General features: G+C 37.7%; 1 protein-coding gene across 1 annotated transcript in view; it reads right to left on the bottom strand.

Annotated features, from left to right (window-relative positions):
• Nucleotides 1-18,443, bottom strand: part of fbxw8 (F-box and WD repeat domain containing 8) — a 66,849-nt gene that overhangs the window by 39,234 nt on the left and 9,172 nt on the right. The window contains exons 5-10 of the mRNA XM_042488599.2: nt 17,229-17,386; nt 16,879-17,075; nt 15,604-15,822; nt 5,645-5,772; nt 549-722; nt 55-171 (exon numbers count right to left, since the gene is read on the bottom strand). Coding sequence (XP_042344533.2) covers nt 55-171; nt 549-722; nt 5,645-5,772; nt 15,604-15,822; nt 16,879-17,075; nt 17,229-17,386 — 993 coding nt within the window. The remainder of the gene's footprint in view (nt 1-54; nt 172-548; nt 723-5,644; nt 5,773-15,603; nt 15,823-16,878; nt 17,076-17,228; nt 17,387-18,443) is intronic.

Here is an 18,443-nt window from a genome sequence, read left to right as displayed (position 1 = left end):
AACATGTGGTCCAAAATCCCACCAAGAAGAGTGTGTGGGAGGGAGATCAGTTACCTGCGGTGAGCTGTTAGGTCATCGTCAGTGATGCAGGCCCCCCTTGGCGACTTGTCATCAGGGATGTTGGCTGTTACCAGGGTGCTGGTGTTGAACCGTACATGCCTTACAGGATGCCTGCAGCCAAAACAGAAATATATATATGTGACATATTATATATACAGTATATACATATATATATGGATACATATGGATATGGATACATAGATATGTATAGATAGATAGATAACATTTTTAACGAAAAGAAAACATCAATGAAATAAAGTTATCAGTCAGATGAAATTATTATCTGATTTGTGGAACTTTCAATAACTTGGGGTGTGATAACATGTATCAATGAGAAGAGAAAAAAAACATCTTCAATGACTGAGTTATATTTGGTTTTGTAAATGACGCCCAGATGTGACGTTCTTGAGGACTGCACACGTGTATGTCATCAGTGTTCCTGAGAGTTTGTATCTCCTCTCAGTGGCTCTCAGGAAAGATAGTCCCACCTGTTGTGTATCTCCCAAAGCTTGGCTCCCATCCTCATCTCCCACACGCACACCAGTCCTTCACCTCCGCCACTCACGATCTTCCAGTCGTCCGCCTGTATCGAAGTGACACCCAGGTGGTGCGCATACAGGGATGCCACGGAGGAGCCGGCTCGCAAGTCAAACACCCTCACCCTAAAAACACAGCAGAGATGAAAAAAAGAATATTAATCTATTGAGAAAAGTGTTGCTTTTTTGACATGTCAAGACCATCAGGCACAGTGGTTCAACTGAGAAACATGATGCATAATTTATGGGCCACTACTATAACGTGTAATACTAGGTGAGTTTTATAATTGCATATTCTTTTTAGAAGTTCCTCAAACTCTAGAGTGATTTCAAGTGAGTCAAATATAAGAACAAGGAGTGAAGTGAACACAATACTATCAGTCATTCCCACTGAAGCGTGGTAATGTTGGATTTCACTTCCTGCTTACAGAGGCGGAGAACTCCAAGACCGCAAGAGAATTCAGTTTTTCAAAGAGTGCATTCATTTACAGACAAAAGGACACTATTCTCACTTCTGAAGGAACTTTTCAACATTCAGCCAAGACACCAAAGACAAATATAAAGTGAAGCACATGTGCCAATGCGAGCTTTAGTTCCAGCTTTATTTACCCTGAACTTAATCCAAATATCACATTGTTTAATCGACTACTATCAGTCAGCAGGATATATTTCAATCAACAATAAACTATAAAGATAATTTTGATAATATAAATTATTGTTATTAAATAAATTAAGTGTTACAACAGCAGGTCAGAGAAAAAGGCACAAAAAAATATTTAAGGTAATTTAGTTTTGAATTTTTTAAGTAGAAGATGTTAAAAATAAAGCAGCTTAACATCTAACATCTAAACATCTAACCAATGAAGAGTTAATAAATTAAATAAATAAACAAAGGGAAAATGTAAAAAATATTCACAGTATGTATCACACAGGCTAATGATAACAATCATATAAAACATATTAGAAATATAAAACAAGTTAATTCTGTGTAAAACTCTGCAAGAATGATTATTGCATTGTGTATATTTTGGATCTGCACAGTGTTATTTTTTATTTTTTTATCTATCTGTCACACTCAATGCTTTTCCATTCTTTCCTTCTCAGTACAGCAAATTTCCTCTGGAATAAATAAAGTTGCATCTCATCTGATCTTATCAGATGTGTTAGTTATTACAATGTCTGATATCACAAACATATACTCGCAGATACTGCACAGACAAAACAGACTACTACTAGTACTTGGCTATTATCAAAACTCTCTGCAGAGGCTTTACATGTGCAAAAAACTGTGCATCATAAACAAGTAGTCATTTAGTGAATTTCTCAACCTTTTTTGTATCAAGGACCCCTGAACTGATAAAAGTTAGGACAAGTCTCCCATTTGATAACATTTGACTGCAAGGACCTCTCTCTGAAAAGATTTTGGGTGTTAGATAACAATTAAAAAATGAATTCAATCTAAAGTTAAGGAGATACTGGTGGAGGAAGTGAAACCTGTGATCAGAAAAGCCACCCCTGTGACACTTACTCACTTTGGGCTCACTTATATAGTGAATCAAAACATGAAAATAAACAACTCCCAATTTTTCTGGACACCTGAATAATGACCAGGGAAATCTGGCCTACGGCCCCAAATGTGCTGGGTCCAGCACTGAGTCAACACACGCTAAATTGTTCGGTGATTTAAACCATTTTTAATACTTAAATCACTAATAAGCCTACGACCGCACAAAGTAAAGACAAATATACCACTGGTTTGAGGATTTTGCTGATGAAATTTAAAGCAATGGTTGTCGTGGTCACAAGCAGACAACCCTTTCATACTGAACTTCCTCTTTAAAATCATTTTAATACAAAGTCGTTTTGCAGACTTTGTATGTTACTGATTTCATAACTCTTAACTTTGTTTTATTTGTTTAATTAATTTTTTTTTTTTTAATAAAATTTTGGTAATTGGGTCATATGGTCATTAGTATCAATGATTTATTTTTAGATATATTTTTGATTTGAATATTTGTTTTTTAAATCTTTTCGACAGAGCACTGCATGAATTCTGCTTTTAAATATGTTTAATGTGCTTTTATGACATAATAATCACTTTGATGATGATGTTCATGATCATTATTATAACCAATACAACTTGTATTAGTATTTATTATCTAAAAAGGCAATAACAGCAGGGATTTTGCTTGCTGGGTTTCATGAACAGCAGGAGCCCAGGGGACCTTCAGCTCCATCTGTTGTCATTGTGGCTTTATTGCAGCTGAAAGCATCCAGGACATGACTCCATCCAGGCTCAACCTTCTTCCAAGACTTCATTTCCATAATCAAATTCGCTTTGGGGACTCAAACAGATTTCATTTCCACTGCCACAAATGTTTTCGAGAATCAGAGTTAAATGGCTAAATGGGCGCTGTGGTCCTGTTGTCTGCAGTTAGTTTTGCGTGTTTAGTGGCATTACGTGATGGAAGCACACGTTTAAACAATGAGGACCCAGCGTTACTGGCAGACCACGGGGAACCATAAATCTAATGTTGGAGGCGGCTCTCTCCTCAGTGAGCTGTCAGTGGCCAGACTTCTCTTCATTAATCAGGAGGAGCTCTGCCTAATAAGAGAAGTGTGGGAGAGGCTCAGATAACTTCACTTAGTTCCCTTCAGTTGGGCGAGACATTAATCACTGCACACTTAGGATTATGTTTGACGTAAATCTGTGATTTGGTTCTCTCAAGTGGTCTTGTTTGCTATTCCATACAAATGGATACCTTCAAGATTCTAACGCAGTTTGGCCGGTGCAATGCACAATTACAGTACTGCCAAACTTTGTTACAGATTTTTTGCTCTGCAGACTTTGCAGTTATAACCTGTGCCCAGGACAAGATCAAGTCATACATGAGGCCAGATTAATCCAAATTCCACAACAGGTGAGAAAACAGTGTCCATTCAAAGTTTCAAATAACATTAATGTAGTTTTTCTCTATTCACTTCTCAAGACTACAAGAGTTTGTCAAGGAGGTGATGTTAACAACTGTAAACTCTACCCTTTATCATTAAATGCATAGAAGTTTAAAGAGTCTTACATGTTATACGGCTCAAAATACAGGTGCTAAAATGGAGCCTTCTCAAACGGAGGATAAATATATAGGTGTTCCAGCATAGACGGTGTGAAGAATAAAATGTGTTTTTTGAACATTAAAGCAAGTAAACATGTTTCAATAGAAACCCAAAATACAAGTATGAACCTTAAGATAGGCATAATAGGAACTCAAAGTTTTAACACTTTGGACTCTGGGAAAACTGGCTTGATTTCTTTCAAAAACATGGGAGGAAGACAATATGTAGCTTAAGAAGAAACGACCAGAAATTACCAAAAGATTATTTTAAAAAAGAAGAAAGAAAATCACCTGAAAATTAGGAAAAAAGCAAAGAGAAAAAAAAGAGAAGAAGGAACTGACTTAAAAAATTATAACAATTGTGTAAATATATTTTGAAATACATGATTATGGTCATGATAAATATCTTGTTACGTCGACATTTTCCCCCAGCTTTTTAAAAATAATTTTCTAATCCTACTAATTTCTTGCACTTTGCAAGACATTTCTTGCAAAGTTGTTCTGCCTTTTTTTTCCAATGTTTTTGAAAAAATCTACCAATTTGCTCAGGTTTAAAAGTTTTAAATACTCCGGAAAGGCATCTGAAAGAAAAGTGATGTAGCTCTAGGTTTCAAAGGGTTAAAATTTGCAGAAAGGAAAAACAGGACTTCAAGTGGTTACTAGGCTGGACTCAGGAAGTGCAGTCCCGCATAATAATGAATGACCAGCAGCTACAGGTATTGCACTCAGTATTTCTTCCCTTTCTCTAACTGTATCCAAATTTGCTCCTCGCCCACGTCTTTCACTTTTGCACAGATGTGGACTTCTTTCAAACAGCCTTTATCAAGATCTATTATTTGCTCCCTGGATCTCACAATAAAACAGAGGGACAAAACTCATTTGGACAAAAAGAAAAGATGCATTAGGGTTTGGCCTTGAGCCACTCTGTCAGAGGGCCAAGATCGCAGACTGTCCCTCAGTCTCCCCAATTTGTCTTTAGACTGTGCACTGCATGAGCTGGGGCCAAAGTGGAAGAGCCAAGCTGGTGTGTGAACAAAACTACACATCTATCAGAAAGCAAAGACCGAAAGTAAAGCAGAAAGGAGCTGGATAAAGACTCTGACAATGCTCTGGCGAGAAAACAAGCATTTCAATTCTTCAGTCAAAACAATGCGGAACATTTCCTTTTGGCACTTGACAAAACATCTTTAACTGAGCATTTTGAGCAGTTGCTAGGAGTCATAACTAAGGAGAGGGGGAAAAAACAGAACCCAAACAATATGATGTGGTCTGTCTTTCGTTTTAAGCCAACTACTTAACAGCCAGATGGATTTGGTGCTGAATAGAAACAGCAGGGGCAGCTTTGGACGAAGACGCGCCAGGGATTTTGCTTTTCCTGCCAGCTCATGCACCGCAGCATCCGCTAACAAGTGCAGAATAGATGAGAATGGCTCTTTTATGTGTCTTTCCTCATCTGGAGAGCCAGGTTAGCGATGTGGCAAGTGTGTGTACTCGCATGAATGTGTGTGTTCTCGATGGATGGGATCAAGACGGCCAGATTTTTTTTCCTTGTATAGTTTCCCAGGTAATGGAGGGGACAAACAGACAGATATCTCTATTCAACACAAAGAACAAAATGTCTCACATCTACGTATGTCAATGCTTTTTGTTCCTTCTTTTTCACTACGCTTTGTTTTTCAAGGCAACAGAGAGGCTGAGAAGTGTGACTAATGCACAAATTGAATAAAGCCTTGTCTTCTCGCACTCTTTCTTAGCACCTGTTCGCCACTGCAAGTACTGTAGCCTCAGCTTCTTTCATCAGGTGCCACTGTAGGAAAACTACTGAACAGACACTCCTTTCAGCTTAAGTTCTTGGCTCAATTTCAACTGTTTGTGATGTCTGAATAAATCGCAGAGACTCGGTCTGTCTGAAAGTGTTTGTTTTTGTAAGTGTCGGACCTTCTGTCTTTGTTCCCGCACACCAGCAGGTGAGGAGGGCTTTCTCTCAGGTTGATGCAAGTGAAGTCTCCCAGCGAGTTGCCGACACAAGCGACAGGTTTGCCCGTCTCTAGGCTGTAGATGTGGATCTGAAAAAAAAGAATGCACACAAACATAAATCATTTTGAAAATTAATTTCAGTCAACCTCCAAATGTACAGACACCAAATATATAAGCTAGTATATTATACTGAGGAGGCGCTTAAAGAGTTGACTTTAAGCTTTTGAGAGCATTAATGTAAATATTCGGTCAACATGGTAGGACTTTTAGACAATGCAGCAGGACAGTTATCATAAAGACATATCCAAATGAACTAAGAAGTTTTAGGGGTCAAACATGACAATTTTGACTCTATGGCATAAATACTGTATGTACAGCCAGTGCAGCACATTAGGGCCCAGAAACTTGTATTGTATTTATTTAACTGTATTTAATGTCATGACTTGTCACATTACTCCCTGCCCCTATAACTGGGTGATTATGTATAAAAAGGGCTACAATACACAGCAATACACCCCTCTTTGGATTTTTGAACATCAACACTCTTAAATTAAAGCTGAAAGTCTGCTCTTTAACCTCCCAGTGAGTAACTCATTCATTACCATCCACCTTGATGGGAGTGCAGAGCCAATGCAGCAAAAATGAATAATTGTCCTAATATTTACCTCCTATATATACATATATATATATATATATATACATATATATATATATATATATATATATATATACAACTTTAACTCATCCAAAAGCTTTAATTTAAACTCCTAAATTAAGCGTTTCATTTGCTACGACCAAAGTCCAATGATACATCAAACCACAGCTGAGGTGTTGAATATTACCTAATGTAAGTCAAAAAAATAAAAAAATAATTTATGCAGATGGACAGTAGGATAAAGACTTATGTAATGTTGGTGAACTGAAAATTTGGTCTTTTCCTTCCTTGATACTGGATATCGTATATTCGACAGAAGACAAGCAGCTAACTGAAGTGATGCTTTGCCAGTTAATTAAAAGCAAAGTAGAGCTTAAGTGTTAAATCTGGAGAAAAAAAATAAAAATCAACCTAGGGGGCATACTTCAATTATGGACAGAGATGCACATAATTGCCTCAGGCTCAATCGCTGCAACAAACTTTCTTCATACAAACTACAATGATGTCATCTGGAGCTGGCCTAATTGGTCAATTAGCGGCTGGTGTTTTCTCATCCAAATGAGAGAGAACAAACAGGATAACCGCCAGGCAAAATTGTCTTTGAATAATTAAAACGATTAAGAAATTAAACCGAGGGAGGGAGAGAGAGAAAGAGAGAGAGGGACAGAAGGTAGGGGAGGACAGGACAAACAGAAAGAGAGTGAGATAGAGAGACAGCGGCAAAGATAAAGAAGTTTGAATGAAGGAAAGAAAAAACGAGGCATGATGTAAGCCTTGAGGAGGAGCCAGCGGTTTTTGTGCGTCCTTTATTTGGGCCAAGCAGAGCTTTAATTGTGCACCACCCCGGGGCAAAGCCCAAATCACACCGGACTTTGAAATGACAGCTTGATAGGATTTGGACAGCGGAGGAGAGAAGGGGGGGTGGAGAAAGAGGGAGGGGGATGCAGAAACGAGGTTCAGCCTGCTGTTCTCGATGAATCATTACAGTTTCGGGAAGATATTGTTTTTTATTAAATATCTGCCCACATCGCCCAATAAAATGAAGAAATGGCACTAAGGGATGCAGAGAAGTCGCTTTGTGCTTATAAAGGGAGCTGTTTAAAGACTGCAGCAGTATGTTTTGAGGAAGAATAATCATGAGCATGACTATGGAGGAGTTGTTAGGTTAATGCACTTGCTGGAGCTCCAGTGAGGCTTGCAGACAAAGGAAACTCTAATGGAGGCTTGTACAGGGACGTTAATGAAATTACTCACTCTCATTTAAAAAAAAAAATGAACATTTTGGCAATTATTGCTGCACTTTTGAGAAAACCTTTTATGTCGTCGTTGTTTGTATTGTTATACACATCTGGCGAAAGAGCAGTATTGGTTTCTATTTTAATCGATCTTAAGCGAAATATCATACACCAAGAATTTAAAAAAAACATGCACAACAGAGGATTAACCAGAGTTTCCACACATCAAAATTCAAAATTTCCCATGACTTTTCAAGGACCCACAGTGTATTTTTCTTTCTTTTCCCACTTGTGTTTTTCAGACATATCAGATTTAAACTCTATTCCAACATAATTTCAGGTAGCTGGCAAATATGGAGAGAAATATAGAATGCAGGCAAAAATTAAGAAACATACGTGATTGTAAAACCTAAAACATCAACAAATATTAGAGCTGCATTATATCAACAGCTAAAGTTGAATTTGCCATTAAATCACATTTCATGTAATTTCCAAAAAAAAACACTAACAACAAAATGCCACAAGTCTTCCAAAACTTTCAATGAATTTTACTAATCCCATGATTTTTGATGCTTGGAAAAGGTGATTGTAAAATTCCATGACTTTTCCAGGTTTTCCATGACTGTGGGAAACCTGACCTACTGTCTGCACACTGTAAAAAAGAAAAAAACTTAGTTTCCAGGCTGCTGTTTGTTTGTTGTTGTTGTTACCTCAACTTGTCATCTGAAATTCAGTGAACTTAGAATTTGAAGGCAGCCTGGACACTAATTTTTTTAAGAAAAAATCATATAATTTTGCTTTACAGTGCAGGTTTTCCCTCCAACCAAACACTCCACCAGCTGATTTCACTGATTAATGCTCCATCAAGTGAAGAGAGAAACTAATGATTGAAATCACCAGCTGAGGCGGAAGATTTCAATTGAAATCTGCAGACTGTTGGCTTTCCGTGGCCCATGAATCCCCACCCCGTCCTACACAAACACCCACATCTAAAGCAAACATGGATTCAAAACTACATTTAGTTTAGAAACCATGTGGACAAACAGAGATTAGGACATTGGACCAGACGCGTGATAATGGCAGGTTTGTGGTTTGATGTCATGTTGGAGTACATTCCAGCTTATCCCACAGGGGAAGAGTGGAGTCTCAAACGTGTGCAAAATACACAACAGTTACATGGCTTTGTGTATTCCCACAGTTGTAGAGAAGCCTGTGCACACTTGAGTTTGATTTCCCCCCAAACAAACAAGAAACTAGTAGCAAAGGAACCAGAAAACTAAATCGAAATGACAAAGTAGTTTAGCTGCGCTGCTTGGCTCATTGGTGTTAAATGATTACAAGTTGTTGGCTGTTGCCCAAACTTTGAAACAAGAGTGAGATGGATAAATAAAGAAGTTAGACTTTCCAGTGTCATCCACCTAAATAACTGCTCTGAAAGCACCATCCATGTGACCAAGGGGCTATAATAAGCACTAAAGTGTTGTATTATGAATAAAAAGAAATCTTATTAGATAAGCAAGTGTGCAAGCTATGTAGTTATTACGCTTGGATGAGGGCAGTTTTGGTGAAGTGATATTTATCAAGCTCTCAACTGACCAGTATATTACCCTGAAGGCCTCAGCTGTCTAACATAGTGGTCGGGTCCCAATCCCAATCCCTTAAACTGAAGTTGCACACTAGATAGTATATTCCCAAGTAAAGTAAAGTAAAAGTTAATTCTGTTTATAAAAAAGCAAAGGGTCAGAATTTGGAGAATCGTGAAGTTTATCACCTCACCACCTTAAAAATGAGGGCTACATTACACTCGAAAACAAGGTTTTCAAACTTAAATGATTGAAAGAAAAAAATCCCCTTCCTCCTATTCCTTCATTCATCTGTCTGCCCCTTTCCCTCTTCTCCTATTTTGAAGTAAGTAACAAAGATGCTTGATGTTAAGCCCTCTGAGGAAAATTGTGATTTTCGATATTGGGCTTTATAAACAAAATTGAATTGAATTGAATTGAATTGAATTGAATTGAATTGAACTGAACTGAACTGAACTGAAATGAAATGAAATGAAATGAAATGAAATGAAATGAAATGAACTGAACTGAACTGAACTGAATTGAATTGAATTGAATTGAATTGAATTGAATTAAACTGAATTGAATTAAATCAAATCGAATCAAACTGAATCAAATTGAATCGAACTGAAGTGAATTGAATCAAATTGAACTGAATTCAATTAACTCAACTGAACTTAAATCAACTGAATTGAATTAAATTGAATTGCTTAGGGGAAATGTGGTGGAGTAAAAGTTAAAGTTGGCAAAAATCTAAAAGCTCAAATCAAAAAACTAAACTACAGATACTACCAAAAAATACTGCAACAAGGTACTGGTAACATTACACCGCTGGTACAGGGTTTTCCTGAGCATTATCCTGATGAACTGATGTCTTGATTCTGATCTCTTACAATACTTCTTCCACTCAAACTTTTTTCTATCACTTCATCTACACACCCCATGTACGACTACACATCATACCATTCATTCAGCGTTTCATGCATCCAACCAGCCCTCTGAACTCGAGGCAATGAGAGGACGACAGGTTTTCTGACAGCACTTGTGCTCTGTGGTAGATCCACTGCAGTGGATGGATAGTTTGCCAGCGGAGATGCCAGCTTGTGCTGAATGCCCAGCCACGAGCTGGGTGGATGCCTGGGTGCCCTCTGTCCACTGGCAAGAGGGTGGCGAGTAGTAATGAGGATCTGGAGACTAGCTTCGACCACACACACACACACACACACACACACACACACAAACACACACACACACACACACACACAGTCACACACACCCACTGTCAACACCAACACAGACGGGGAAAGCTAGAAGACAAAGCCACGAGCTTAACGATAAAGCGTGCCAAAATATGATAGAAAATCTTCTATATCGTCGACACAAAGCAGCTTTTGTACTTTAAGCTATCAGATTTTGAAATAAAACTGCAGCAAACTCAGTGATCATCAACAAAAACAAGACAATGTGGTTGAGTTCATCGGAGTCAATATGCTGTAAATGAAAATCTTTCACTCCTCTGTGAGAGAAGAAGGTGTGAGATGACTTTCTCAGCTGCCATATTGACAGATTTTAATGAAGCATATGTTTTCTTACTAAGGGCCACATAAAGCACGCAAGCAGTCACAGCCAACTTGTGCTTTGTCTTCTTCGCAGCATGAAATTTGCTGTTAGAATTTTGGAATTTAGAAAGAGTGACAGACAGGTTAATTACATTTGTGAAACATTTTAATGAGTGAGAGAGGTATGATAATCATGATTTGGCAATATTTCGATGGGAGTTTTACTATGTAAACAACAAAGTTGGAACATAGTAGGAAAGAAACTGCTGCTCTTTATCATTAACTTTGGAAATTTTAATGCTGGGAATAAAAATTAGATTTTAGTCTGATTGGGAGTTTGAGTGTGTTTATCAGCTCATGGCAAGACGACTTTTTTTGCATTACCAAAAATGAATGTACAATGTTTTATTTGGTTTTGAAATGGTACATCAACAATGATTCCCAAGAGATTTTTTAAATAATGAAAAACTGCCGCAAAATTCTTAACATAAAGGGAAAGGAAATCTAGGAAAGTTTGGAAATGGGACAACAAACTTAAAAAACAGAAAGTTGTAACAGTATATATATATATATAAACAATAAAAAACTGTTACTTTTACTTTTATTAAGGTGGCAGCTAATGTGTGTTTCATAATTGATTGTTCCAAATATTTTTTTCTAATAATTTGATGTATTATATTGTCAAGAAAACATCAGAAAATAGTGGAAAAAAATGCCCACCCCATTTACCAGAATTCAAGGTGATGTCTTCAAATGTCTTGTTCTGACCAACTAATAGCTTAAGATTTAATAGAGTGATTGGAAAAAGCAATAAAATGAACCGACTATCAAAAATTAACAGTTTTTGTTGTTGTTATTGTTTTTTGCAGACTTATTAACAAATTATTCCACTAATCATTTCAGCTCTTTACCCATTTGAGCACAAAGACTTAATGTGGTTTGACAGAAAAAAAAGCCAAAAAAGTTGTTCTGACTGGTCTGAAGTCTTGAAACCTGGTTCAGACACACTCTTGCCAAGTTTCTAACAAACTCTGATATTTTTAGATCAGATGAAAAATCACTTTCATTAACAGTCATTGTCAAAATTTTTGAAAAATGAGGAAAATCGCAGTCTGTTTATTAAATCTTTTGCATATTCTGTTTTGGATATACTGCATATGTGAGACTATCTTCGATATACCAAATTCTTGATTGTGCCCCTTGTTTTCTAAGATACAGCCATTTTCTTATCATATTTCACCTACTCTTTGGGCACACAGTACTAATGTTTTTTCTAAGATTAAATCAAATATATTTGAAAAAACTGTCATTATGTGTGACCACAGACTAAATATAGTATGATGAGAAAATTTCATTTTTCAAACAGATTTTGAGATTTTCTTCAGATTTGTCCTTATGCAAGCCCAGAGATCACTTCCACCAAAAGAGATTCAAAATTTCAGTTGCTAACACAAATGAGTTAAATTGTTTTACTAATTTCTTATAATTGTTTATACAACAGGTGTGTTCACTTATTGCTTGTCCTCTGGGTCGGATTTCTCAACAACATAATTCAAAGTCTATACTTTCCGCAGTCAGCTTGCAAGTCTTAGATGCTGCAGCATCCTTAAATGCATCATCACTCCATAATAATGTTTCTTTAGGAAACAAATAAAGTGAGTCTGACTATGATGTATTACCTGTCAAATATCTGCAACTAGAATTTTTATACAAACTAAAATACAGGAAAAACTGATTAGATATAGTCAACGCAATTCAGGAGGTACAATAAAGTAGTTTTAGGAAATATTGTAGATCCAAAGAAAAAGTCAGATGAGATGGATGCTTTTCACACGAAAAAACACTGTTTCTCTTCTCACTCTGTACCTGAACCTAATTTTTCTAATAACACACACACACAGACACACACAAAAACAACAATAGATGTATTTTTGCATCTACATCGCCCAGTGTGGCTTTGTTTCAGGTGAGGCTGTTTTATCCCTCGCTGCTACTCTCTCCTCGGTCCACTGTGTGGTGCTTTAGCGCTGCCACTGAATCAGAGTGTCAGCTGTGCTTTTCTAATAGGGGGTGATGTCAGTGGAGAAGCTTTGCCAAAAACCTGTCAATAACAAACATACACACACATACACAGTGTGTGTGTTTGGGTGGCGCTCGCTGTTTCAGAGCTTCCACTTGGCCAGTCGCTTCGGCAGCTAACATCTGCTTTTTGAATAAAAAAAATGAATCTTTGAATGCAGCAGCTTTCCCTTTGTTTTATCCATTAAAATTGAAGACAGATATCTTTATGTAAGTCTTACAGCATAATGAGTGCTGCATAGCTCCCTCCCGATCCCAACAGATTCATTTGTCTCGTGACTCTTTGTACTTTCTATGTAAAAGCTCAAGAGTTAATTAGGTGCATGAGGTCCTTAGAAACACAATATTATTAGAAGCAAACAGACGCAGCACAGGGAACAAAAGTTTATCAAAGTACCCTTAAAGGCCGTAGTAATTAGGAGCATGGCCCAGAGAGGGCTCGTGGCTATTTAAGCTCGCTATTTCTACTATAAACAAATCCCCTACAGGTGGGTGACATTTATTTCTAAGGGGACCCAGGGGGTCTAAGGGGACACAGAGTAGTAGTGATCACACTGTCAAGGGACTTGGTTCACATTTACTCAAGTGAGATGTATTTAGAGGACTGTCTTTGTTTGCGATGCAGCTGAAATTTAAATTAGTTAAAAAACATGGACCAGACTTAATGTAACTGTAAAAAGTGTGCTTCGTATTTAAAAAGCCAGGAAAAAGAAAAGAAAACTCCCAAAGAGTTTGACTTATTTAAAGGGACAGTTGACCCCAGAACACCAGGCGACGTGAAAGGCAAACTTAATGGTGATCAGCTCTGACCTGATCAACAGATAAATTACCCAAAAAAAGTCAAACTCCTCAAACTGCTGCTGAGGAACAGAAAACTCTAATAAAAATACATATTCTTCCTCTTAGCTGTAGTGCTATTCATAAATCTAGATTGTTTTACTGTTTGAGATATCAGCCATGGAGATGTCTGCCTTCTCTTTAATATAATGGAACTAGATGACATTTGGCTTGTGGAGCTCACCGTGCCCCCCAAAAAATTCATCTAGTAAACTCAGCAGCAATGTTTCCTTTCAGAAAATGTGACCCGGTCACTGAAGATAATCCACGTCTTGTTGTGAGCAGTTTGATGTAGGAACTATTTTATTTTCTACACCAACCAACTGTATCACTGCACAGTAGAAAGCGTGCATCTACTGCTAGCTAACCAAGCACCACTGAACTCACTAATGTTGCAGCTCGGCTAAGGCAGACGGCATAATGTTTACATCTCGCCCCGTCATGAGCCTCTCGTGCATGAGTAGATGCGTGCTTCCTTTTGCGCAGTGATACGGCTGGCATATGTATTTCAGTAAGAAAATAGTTCCTACATAAAACTGCTCACAGCAAGTTCTGTGAATTATGTTTAGTAATTTGATCATGATCTCTGGAAGGAGACATTGCTTTTGACTTTTACAAATCGATTTTTGGGACTTTAAACACCATAAGCCGAGTTCCAATATATACTAGCCTAATTTCACTGTATTTGAGAGAGGGCCGACAGCTCTACGGTCGATAACGCCAACACTTGGCAACTTACACCAAAACAATGTAGATTTATAAATAACACTACGGCTGAGAAGAAATATGTATTTCTGATTTGGGGGTGAACTGTCCCTTTAAGCGAGCTCAAGAAAGATTTAATAGACTCTGATTATGACCTGATGCCAAAACCTCTGCCCTCACTGCATTCCTCTCCAAGAATTATATTCCTAAGAGAACACATCTTCACCATCATTCCATTTGAGCAAGCCAAATTATTTATCTTGTTCAGTTTTCCATTTTTTCATTATGCACCTGTTGAGCACACAAGTGACCTTGTTAACTCCAGTGGAAACATTTCATTTTGATACTAAGGTCTAGGGAGCTTTTTTTTTTTTTTTACGATACATTTAAAATCCAGCTGCAGAGTTCAGAGGCTCTTCCATCTACTTTGTCCACATTCAAAGCTTTGTTTAGGTTTATTTGTCTTCCTGAGAAGGGGCCTTGATACAGCTCCATCTATTCCATTAACACACAAATACCAGACTGTTATTTCATAAGAAGTGCTGCTCACAATGGACTAGATAATCATCATCACAATATGTGAATTAGAGGCAACATACAAAGTTAAATTAACATTAATGGGATTTTTTTTTGTTCTAATTGAGCTCACTTTGCCGGTCTCCTAAACTAGTCCTGCTCTCCAAGGCATTAATTCATCATCTAGCATCTGGACAGGCTTCACATTTTGGTGAATTTGTGATGCCAGAGTTCCAACATGGTTATGCCCTCCAAGTTTGAAATGTCTTGTTGAAAGCTCTCAAAACAAGGTGGTGGATACGGATATTATGGTACAATTTGTTTTACTAGATTTGCAAACAGTTCAAATTAAAGGTTTTCAACATTAAGTTGCAAAAGAAGCAACATGGGGAGCAGATGGGGTAATTACTCTAGACATACGACTCATCTTTTAAGATAAGCTTTTTTAATTAATGATGATATTTGCTTGTTTTCTGCATATTAAGTGTCTCTGGGTTACATTGAGGGCAGATCAAATCGAATATGTAAGTGGTTAAAGGTGTGAAATGCATCATGACACGTAATCAGTTTGAAACTTCCTTCTTGTATGTAAGTATGCAACATTATCAACAAGTCTCAGTTCTGCCGAAAATTAGTCATGAAAATCTGGTTAAAATGTTGCACTACTATGTATTAATGTCAAAGTATTAAATCTGATTGGTGTCAATAAGACACTCACAGCACATTTAAATCTGTTAAGAATTACCAGAAACTGCAGCGACATCAAACCCACCTTGTTTCCTCCATCGTGCATGGCCCAGCCTGTGCGCTTCACTCCAAATGCAACATCAGAGTCCGAGGCATCCAGGCAGGTAACAGGATGACCGTAGACTGCGTGGAGCATACGAGGTTCCTCCTCTTGGGGGTCCAAAATGTACACGGCCTCTTCTGCTGTCAGGGCCGCCAGCGGGCTCTGTGGGCCCCTGCCTGGCACCAAAACCAGGCTCTCCACCTGCAAAACAGACAAGACAGAGACACACTTTACTTTATTCAAAAAGTAGAAATATGTACAGTGCTTCTATGCATTTGTCAATTAACCTGAATTCCAAATAAATTACGTCCAAAACTTAAGGATTATTTTACTTTTTCTAAGATTTTCTAAAAACATTTTCTGTTTCTCATGAAGCCATATACTGTACAATTTATGGTTGCAACCAAATGTTATTTTCATAAATTGATGAATTGGATCATTTATCAACATGTATTTAAAAAATTGCACACCCAAAACATATTTTTTAACATCCCAAGGTGACGTCTTTACATTTTTGTTTTATGCAAACATCGGCCTAAAACACAAATTTAATTTCAGTTTGCAATCATATAAATCCAGTGCTGGATATTCCTATAGGCAATCATAGACAGCCGCCAAGGGTACCATCGAGGGGATCCAACACCCCCTCCAAATTTTTATTTTGTTTTTTCATTGGACATTCAAAAAGACATCAGGGAAATAGTGGAGTGTGTGAAGAGTATTAAAGTAGGAAAATAAAATAAAAAAAGGCAAAAGCCACTCGGTACAAAAACAGGACAATGAAATCTTCAAATTTGTACATAAAGTATTTTCTTGCTCCTGTTGGTAATAAATACAATAAATATAAAATACTACTTCTACTACTAATAATAATAGCTCGCCTAAAGCATTGAATATGCTCAGTGTGGCACACAAATCTGACAAAAGCAGAACATCCTACTATTTGAGAAACAGAGGACCATGCATTTTCCTTGATAAATGAAAATCAACAAATCTGCCATAAAAACTGATCAAATACTGATGAATCGACTCATCATTTCAGCACTCTTCTTGCAGTGCAATTTCATGCCAGAAAGTGAAATGCCACAAAATGTGGAATCAGTCAGGGGTGTCAGATGCTTCCATCATAAAGGGACATTTTTAGATGAGAGTCACAAGAGAGAAACATGTGCGGCACAGCCCATTAATTAACTCAATAACACATCATTATGGAGAATTTCATACATTTCATATGAGGAATCGAGCTGTCTAGCGTACAGTTTTGGGTAGCTGAGTCTGGCAGAGTGTCCTCCAGTAGCCGCGATCGTCGGCACAGTCCAGCCGAATGTTAGGCCTACTGGCAGAGCACAGGACGGGGCTGTCGGGGCTCAGGGCCAGAGCCTGGATCCTCCCGGGGATCTGGTAGTGGTGGATGGTTTCTCCACCGGTCTCTGTGCTCCACACATCCACACAGCCTGCACCCGAGATAGTGAGAAACTGCACTGAGAACACCTACTTTTTCAGATTCGTCATTTAAAAAAAAAACTCAAAAGATATGATAAATATATTTCTTGGTGTCTTACTGTCAACAGGAAGAACAGGATCCCACTGCATAAACACACACTCACCATCTTCATAAGCAGCAGCAGCCACGGTGCTGTTGACCTGGACATGACTAACATAAGGCCTTGGCTCAGAGTTAGCGGACAGGCTGTTAATCTTCAGGTAAGAGGCCGTGGAGTCCCAGTGCAGCGTATCCCACAGCCTCACATCACCAGACGTGTACCTGAGATACAAACACACACATCAAATCACACTAAACATACATTATTCAGATATTTAGCTTTGTACGAAAAGGCTGACGAATGTAACAGCAGAATTATTGCCCATTTCTCCATCACACGCTGACACGTTTGCCTTGTCAAGAATACCTGACGTCACCCTCTCACCACTGAATCATTTCCCCTCTCACACTTTCCTCCTTTACTCACTCTGACTTATTACAGTATTTTGTTTTCTAAAATCTTTGTTACATGATCTTTTCAGGATTACAGGGTGTTGTTTGGGCAGAACGATGTTGGTTTCAGTCCTTATTACTGGTCGCTTTTAGGGAAGATCTGCAGCAGGAAGTGAAAATTACCCACCAAATGTACTCTGAAAACTGTTATGCAGTTATAGAAGTCTGACTGTATGTCTTTATTCATTCCTTTACAAGAAACTTTGAAGATGATTTTTTTTTATGTTGCAACATGTTGCATCTTCACACGTGCATATTGTCATATTAGCTGTTTAACTGTGATACCTTGGCAGTAACAAATAAGTGGTGCAGGACTAAACCAGTCCTGCATTAATTATTCAATGATGACATTTTTTAAATGTTGGAGAACACTTAAAAAGGCCCTTCACAATTGCCTTGGGTCCAAGGTGAAGTCTGAAAAAAGTTTGGGTTTTTTTTGGTCAGAGGAACAGTTCAAAATTCAAAGGTAGATATGTAATTTACAATTAAAAATAAATGCAGCAGCAAATTATCTCATGGAAGCTGCAACCAGCAACTTTCGTATGATAAATCCTTTAAATGATTGACTTCCAAACTAATTTTCTGTATATAGACAAACGGATTTAATCAAAAAATTGCACTGTTGGGACAGCCAAAGAATCTTGCTGGTAGTTGATAAAACTATTAATTAATACAGTAGTTGATTTCACAATTAATGATAACGATTGAAATTACTTTTGTCACATTTCAAGTAGAATTGTAACGAATAAATTGATTAATTATCAACTATTAAAGTAATCCCCAAATAATTCTTTCTGGTTTATTTACTCTTCTGTGACAGTAAACT

The sequence above is a fragment of the Plectropomus leopardus genome, chromosome 4 (assembly GCF_026936395.1).
Source record: "Plectropomus leopardus strain MGB_pleo_1.0 chromosome 4, ASM2693639v1, whole genome shotgun sequence".
In the NCBI taxonomy this organism is placed as follows: Eukaryota; Metazoa; Chordata; class Actinopteri; order Perciformes; family Serranidae; genus Plectropomus; species Plectropomus leopardus.
Note: the sequence above shows the minus strand (reverse complement) of the source record. Positions and strands in the feature narration are given on the sequence as shown.